Source organism: Perognathus longimembris, chromosome 2 (assembly GCF_023159225.1).
Source record: "Perognathus longimembris pacificus isolate PPM17 chromosome 2, ASM2315922v1, whole genome shotgun sequence".
Taxonomy (NCBI): Eukaryota; Metazoa; Chordata; class Mammalia; order Rodentia; family Heteromyidae; genus Perognathus; species Perognathus longimembris.
Genome location: NC_063162.1, coordinates 87,040,710 through 87,048,539, shown reverse-complemented (window position 1 = coordinate 87,048,539; position 7,830 = coordinate 87,040,710). Strand labels below are relative to the sequence as shown.

Sequence of the window (7,830 nt, the reverse complement as noted above, 5' to 3'; positions counted from 1 at the left end):
TAGATGCAAGAGATAATAGAATTAAGAGTTGCATTTTGTCCCTGAAATCTAAGTTTACTTTGTTTTGTAATAGTATTTGGAGACATGATACGTTTTACATTTCAATAACAGTGAAATAGAAAAGAGTGGATGTTCATGAGTGATTTGCTATTCACTTGTCAATCAGGTTATCCTGTTAATTTTCATTATAATATTTGTGAGATTACTCTTCTTTTTAATTAAAAAATTAGATGTAGCCTTTTTCCTCTCAGAAGTCTCTTAGTTACTTACGATGTTCTTTTTTGAATATTTTTATTTAAGTAGTTGTACAAGGGAGTTGCCATTCAAAACATCAGTTGATGAATGTAGTGTATCTTGATCAATGTCACCCCTTTTAACTTTCTTACCCACTCCTCTTAGCCCACCTCTTCCCTCACTTTCATTAATTTTTTAGGGTATGTACTGGATTTTTTTTGCCATTTAACAATGCAGTTTATGTGTACAATGCATCTTGATTTATGTCATCCCTTCAACATTTTCACCCCCCTTTGACCCACTCCTCTCCTTAGTTTTCTTAATTTTGTGATATATACAATAAATTTTTGACTGCATTCTCTCCCTTCCTTCTCCGTTCATCTACCCTACAATACTCTTTTTATTCAGACAATGATTTTAACTTTACATTACAAATATTCTTTAAATTGTTTTAAGAACTTTCAAGATAATAATTGTGCCCAGTGATATAACCCATCCAAAAAGTGTGGCCCCTCTTTCTGGCTGTCTTCACCATAGACCCATTCCTAGATTACAGTCCGCAGATTCATGGCCTCTTTAGGAATGGTCCCAGACTTCTTTCTCTTCTTTTCCTCTTGCATCCTCTATTTCCTTGAACATCACTCTCCTGAAACGTAAGCAGTACAGAGGGCTCTGAACATAGGAGCAACAAAGATTCAAAAGCATTTGAAAGGAAGATCCACAGTCCTAATTGCCTACTTCTTCACCTGAAATAAATGATACCATTGGTGGAGGTTGAATTTGTGATAGGCATACAGGCTCAAAACTTAGTGTTAACTCATCTTCCTCTCACATTACCACCCCATTTTTAACACTTGATTAGTTGCCTAATTCTACTCCTGTATAATATCCTGGGACCTCAACAAAAATGGCAATCATTGCTGTCTTCTGATGAACAGTGCCTCAAGTCCTTGGCTAGGCCCTACATGTCTGCAGTCTGATCTTTCTCTACCTGCTTCATGTTCTGTCCCCTCCTCAGGGAAGAGAGCCACATGGAACCTCAGCTCTTCCCATCTATCTATCTATCTATCTATCTATCTATCTATCTATCTATCTATCTATCTATCTATCTATCTTCTTTATTGTCAAAGGGAAGTACAGAGGGGTTACAGTTTCATATGTAAGGCAGTGAGTACATTTCTTATCTAACTTGTTACCTCTTCCCTCATTTTTCCCTTGGAACCTCAGCTCTGTGTGGCTCACTTTGCTTTAGTATCATTGTCACTTTCCTCCTTTTTGCTTGGAAACCTTTCCTCTTTTGCCAATCTCTGAATTTTCAAAGTAGAGATGACTTTCCAGCTCTTCAAATGCTCTGGACCTTTTCTCCCTGTGGGCTCCCCCTGTCCCCAGCCCTTTGTGGGCCCTTCTTAGTGACACTCTTATTCATTCTATCAAATACTGTGGGTTTGCTATATAGCAGACATAGATTTAGGCACCAGGGAAATGGCAGTACAGAAAAATTAGTGGATTTATAGAAAGGAAATTATATGGACCTGAAGGTATAATAAGTTATATGGGAATAAGAACCATGGAGGGAAAAAGCAGGAGTATTTTGTGGTCTCTCTGATTCAGTGATGCAGGCTTGTTACCTTATTCTCTTCAGGCCTTAAAATGTTGCATTCTACTTTATATATAAAAATGTTTTTCTTAACATAGACTCTGTACTAGAAAATGATAGCAAAAATTTAATCTTGTGCAGTAACTTATACCCTGATTTATATGTAGTAGATAATAAATACTTACCTGTTAAAGAATGATTAGATCAGGAGTTATTCATTAAAGGATATCCAGGAAAAAGAAACAATTTGATTGGCAGTTGGGGAAGAAAACATTCTGCCTATGAGCTCTGGGTTGTTGAAATGCTATTCTTTGGGATTGAGGATAACTCATGTGGAGCTTCATGTTAGTGAAGTTAGTGGTCAGATAATATGTTCTAGGTTTAATTTCCCAATCTTGTAATTGCATGGACTGTGGCTTATAGAGTAGTGGGATTTACACCCATCCCTGGCTTAGGGAATCCATGTTAGTATTACATTTCTATAGTTACACTTATTACACCTGGCCTTGTACATTTCTTACTTTATAGGTATTAACTTCCTTGTGTCATTGCCTTTCTTTAAGAAACTTTGATATTCATTTTGAAGTCACCCTCTTGCAAGTTTCTATGTAATTGCCAGTGCACTTAGACTGGTTTTCAGGTATTTACCTTGGTAGCTTTGGGCGGGGATTCTGAAGTTTTTGGTGCTGGCAAGTCATAGAGTAAAGTAGCTCACTGGCAGGCAGTGAATGCATGGATCTTGGAAGCAGATCACTCAGTGTCTTGGTGACACTTTTGGCTGTTGTCATTCTCCCAAACCTTTGAGGAAGGTTAGGAACACATCTCAAGATGCTTGCTTCCATATTTCTTCCAAATCTCTGAGGCAGGTTGGCAGTCGCCCCAGGGCTCCTTGTTTCTTTCATGGTCCTCCCAAATCTCAATGGCAAGTTGGCTGCTGAGTATGGCATTTTGTTGGCAGCATGTGTATTCGTCTTAATTACATTTTTTGGTCCCCATTCTTTCAGTTCTTGAAAATTGATACTCTTTTCCTTTCTCCCATTTGGGGTTCCACTAGGCTATAGTTAGAAATGACAATTACAGTAGTTTATTATTGTTATAAGCCATAGATTTAAGCACCAAATTAACTTAAATCTAGACTTTAATCTACAGGATTGTTAAAGCTATAAACAAAGTTTGTGTTCTTATGTACAGAATTTTGTTAATAAATAATTTGTATTAAGCTTCTTAAAGCAATCTAGTTTCCCTGTCCCTTGGCTATTGTAAGACAGCTATAAAATATTAATAAAATACATATAGTGAATACAGCATTATGTTCAAGCAGCAGGAACATAATGAAGTATTGAAACGAGGCAAAAGTTTATTTCACTTCAATTACTCTGTTTTTTGATGCACATTATTTATGAAATAACGTCTATATTTTTATATAAACTATAAAAGTATAGTTTTATTTTGACTTTAGAAAAACCTTAGAGAAAAGATAAGTGGTACATGGAAACATATGCTTGCCAGATTTTGGAATGTGATTGTAGGATGTCTCACTGAATTTCTTTACTCTTTCATACTCAGAATTGCATCTTAAAAACAAGCACCAAGAGACTGATTATTTTAATTAGAATATAAACCATATTTTTTAGTAAAGAAGCAATAGCTTTATGGGTCACTGTGCTACAAACACACCAATTGTAAAGATTCACGTAAAATACAGTGAATATTTAGATTTAACCATTAGAGTTTGTGCAAAGAAAAGTTTTGTTGGATGTTTTCTAATTGTAACCTGAGTAAAGTATGTATTAACTTCAGTAGTTGAAAAATATATAAAAACCTAAAGAAAAAAAAACAAAATCAATTGCAAGTCCAACGTATCACAAGCTTAACAGCTTGAAATAGCTAAATAGAAAATATAAATGCTAAGTGAAATGAACTCCATGCTATGGAAACGATTGTTATATCACAGTTGTAACTACTTTCAACGTCCCATCTGTATCTGTAGCTTCTATTATTGATGATGTTCTTGTATCACCTTCCAGTGGTTGTACCTACACTATCTCTGTAATCTTATCTGAGTATTTTGGAAACCGTGTATACTGGTATTAGAAGTAGGAAATTGAAAGGGAATACCAAAATTGAGAGACACAGGGTAAAAAAAGACAAACAACTACAAAAGCAATACTTGCAAAACTGTTTGGTGAAAGTGAACTGAATACCTCAGGCGGGGAAAGGGAAAGGGGGAGGAGGGAGGGGGGTATGAGGGACAGGGTAACAAACAGTACAAGAAATGTATCCAATACCTAACGTATGAAACTGTAACCTCTCTGTGTATCAGTTTGATAATAAAAATTTGAAAAAAAAAGAAAATATAAATGTATTTTTTAAATTGTAGCTTAAGACCATTCAAATGGACAGCTGAAAATACTCCCAGATCTTATTATTACTACAGCTACTTATTAGAAGTATTTTTGAGTCAACCGAATATATATGAATGTATAAATAATCATACAACACTTGGCATTAGAGAGGAAGGCTGTTTTCAGGTGCTAAATAATACAGTTATATCAATATCCTGCCACACCCATTCTGAAGTTTGACCAGATAAGCACACTTATTCCTTATTCTCTACAAAAGCATAAGACACAGGATAAACATTTCATATCATATATGTAGCATATTAGATTTAAAAACATACCTCAGAATATTTGTCATAATTTTCTCTGCTGTAATGATGGACCATCCTTAATTCATCTGCACAAAAGATGTTTGATGTTAACAAGCTTGAAGTGGCTAAAATTAGCAAAATGAATAGTTTTGATGAAATAATTTCCATTTTGTCCAAATTCAATATTAAGTTAATATGTGTAGCCCAGTGCTAAAAGAAGGGAAATCATGGCGCTTTTATACTCTATAAAAACAAAAGCAGGTTTTCTGTAGCAGTGAAATCATCTCCACACATTTTAAGTAGTAATATTAATTAGAGTTGTAACTAACATATGCATGTAAAGAACATGTGTCATTCATTCTGGGGGTACAACAATGTTTGTGTTTGCAAATTCATTAACTTGGAATTTCCACATTATGAAATCTTTAATTAGGTAGGATTGAGGCAACCATCAATTAAGATTCCAAACAAACAGGATGCTTTCTTTGAGTTCAAATAAGAAGTATTTTGTTTGTGCTATTTGCGTCAGTTTGTTGAAGGCAGGAAAATAAAAAGGATTCAATACATGCTAGCTGTATTTTTTTTTAATTCAGACAAGAATTAGGCATAGTATTTCCAAAATGTCATATAAAATTAAGAATGTGAAAGAATTTTGTCATTCAATACTCCAATAGATGACATGAATTAGTATTTTTTGGTAAAATGTTGTTTGGTTATTAAAAAGCTTCAAGAGTAAATGTCAGCTATAATGAAAAGGATGAGCAGAGGAGCAAATATTCAGCAGGCATTTTGACAAACCTACTATCTCAGGAGATGCTGGAGGCTGTCCTGGCCTTTTGTTATTTGCCCTATGGGTCTTATTTGGCAAACCTGTACAAAGCACCAGATTTTATTTTTATTAAGATGTCACATCCTACCTCCCTCTCTAAAGTTCCTTTCTAAAATTCTTACATTAAGCACTGCAGCAAAGCCTGTGTAAGCCGCACACATGCTAATTTTGTTGGTCCCAGGACGCATATTATTTAGGTAATCTCACTTGGCTACAGGCATACTGACATCATAGCATTAAAAGAGAATTAACAGAAATAAATGTGTATGTACTGAAATGCCACACTGAGTCTCTTTTGGAGCAGCTGACTGATATTCTTAAAGACCCGCTTTATCAGTCCACTGACTGGGATCCAGAGAAGCCATTATCATTTGGTCTCACTGGTCCCTTAGCCCAGGAAGAAAAGAACTGACATGGGTTTCTAACACTCCAGCAACTTCTAAACATAGAATGGTTTTTGCGTTATCAAGAATGTGGCCAACTCTAAGCTTTCACCAACTTTCCGTGTAGAATTTTGAATTATGGGATGGTAAAAGTGAAGATTTTTATCTGTCTTGACGGTCTTCTAGAATAAGCCAGAAAGTAGAAAAGCAACCCTCAGTAAACTCTTGCAATGCCTTCAAATCACACTGGCCTATGACCTCTCTTAAGGCAAGTTGGCTTCATTGGCTCCATTTGTTTTAGTCTATGGTAGCCAGAGATCCTCACAGTAGGAGGCAATTAATTCAATTCATAGTCTAGTGTTAATTTTGTCATGCTGTTATTGGATTATTTGGGTTTAATTTCCCTGAGGATTTAATATACTTCTCTTCCAAATTGTTCTTTTGCAAGCTGCTGATGGAAGTTCCTTTTGTTTTGTGGTCAGTAGATCCAAACTTTTGAAAAATGGGTGAAGTAAAGGGCAAATTTTGTGGACTAAGTTTACACTCTGGAAAAAGCTAAAAGCACCAGCCTATATCTCATTTAAGCTTTGTTTTGACCTAGTGGTCTTTTTCAAATAATATGGGACTTATGCATCTTACCAATTCAAGTGCTGCTACTCAGGGAATCAGATTAACATCTGCTATCAGATTTTTCTGATTTCAGTCGGCATCCAGAGTAGTCTGTGTGACTAATGCTTGTCTGTCTCTACCAGGATAAGCTTCCAAGTTTGGAGTGCAGTTGTAACTTGCACTTTCTCATATTCTCATTTTGCTTTGAAAACATTAATCAGTATAAAATGACATTACCTAATATGTACAGTATGAAATCAACACAAATCCTTGGGAAGCCAGGCATGATGGTAGATGCATAGATCAAGCAGTAGAGGAGTCTCTTGTATAGCATGTGTGAGGCCTTAGGTTCAATCTCTTGTACGGTAAATAAGTAACTAAATAAAATAAGATAAAGTTAAATGATATAAAACAAACTTTAAAAAGGTACTACTACACATGCATAAACAGGTTGTTTTTAGACTTCTTGATGAAATATATGAGTACACTCAATTTAAAAGAATATTCAAGTACATACTTTATTGGCTAAGATTTCAAAAGTCCCAACACTTATAACTAAGTCTCTCTCCAGCCCGGACACTTCTGACTATAGGCTCCACAAATACACACTCAGCCAGTGCTTCTTGGGTGTCCCATGAGCATCTCAAGTTCCCTGTGTCCAAAATGGTACCTGGTTTTCCTCCTGTTTCCCATTTCAATGAACAGTACTGCATCAATCAGGGTCTAATATAGTTTCAATTTCCAGAAACCATATAGTAATCATTTGTTCTTCAAATTACTCTAAACAATTATAACAGAGGATGGACTTTAAATGGGTAAAGAAAGAATACACTAGGGATGAGGATGAATATCCAAGGAGAGAAAGAACAGGCTGGAATTCAGTTCACATAGAAGGGCTTCAGGTTTTCTGGATTGCTTGGGCCAGAATTTGTCCACAGTCACAGGAAGGAGATACTTTCTGGGATGCATTAAAAGTTTGGCAGGAAACTTCTGGATTATCTATGAGTGAGACTCTTGGAACTCTTCTATTGAACCACTGGACCATAACTCCCACATGTACCACTAGTAGACAGGTAGAAGAGCACTAAGAAGCAAGGGTTCACACCTGAACCAGGGGAAGCATGCTGCTGCAGTATCCCATCCAGGGCCTTCTGTGACAAAGCCTACAACTTAGCCACCTGCAGAGAAATGGTCACTGGGCTTAACTTTATATTCTCAAAGCATATATCAAAGGGTAGATTTACAGTTGAGATGCAGTAAATCCACAGGCATGGTTACTATCTATTCATTTATATACACCAGAATCCTTTGTGAGATTTGCTATTCCCTCCTATATTCCATTCTATAGCAAATGAGTAATTGTGTTGTTTCTAGTTTTGAACCATTACAATCCACAATGGCTTTAGGTTAATTCTGTTTCAGATGATCCTATAGCTTGGCATGTTTAGTGTGTTTCAATGGATCATGCCATGTTGATTGGCACTACCTGTGTCTAAATACCAGGAAAGATGTGAGAAAGATTGCA

At 35.9% G+C, this 7,830-nt stretch overlaps 1 protein-coding gene across 1 annotated transcript; it reads right to left on the bottom strand.

Moving 5' to 3' along the window:
* Positions 1–810: 810 nt before the first annotated feature.
* Positions 811–4,652, bottom strand: Npvf (neuropeptide VF precursor). Its single transcript, XM_048337282.1, has 3 exons — positions 4,515–4,652; positions 2,480–2,886; positions 811–880 (listed from the first exon to the last, which is right to left on the bottom strand). Exons 1-3 carry the CDS (start codon positions 4,650–4,652, stop codon positions 811–813), a joined length of 615 nt encoding a protein of 204 aa, XP_048193239.1.
* Between the last annotated feature and the right edge of the window lie 3,178 nt (positions 4,653–7,830).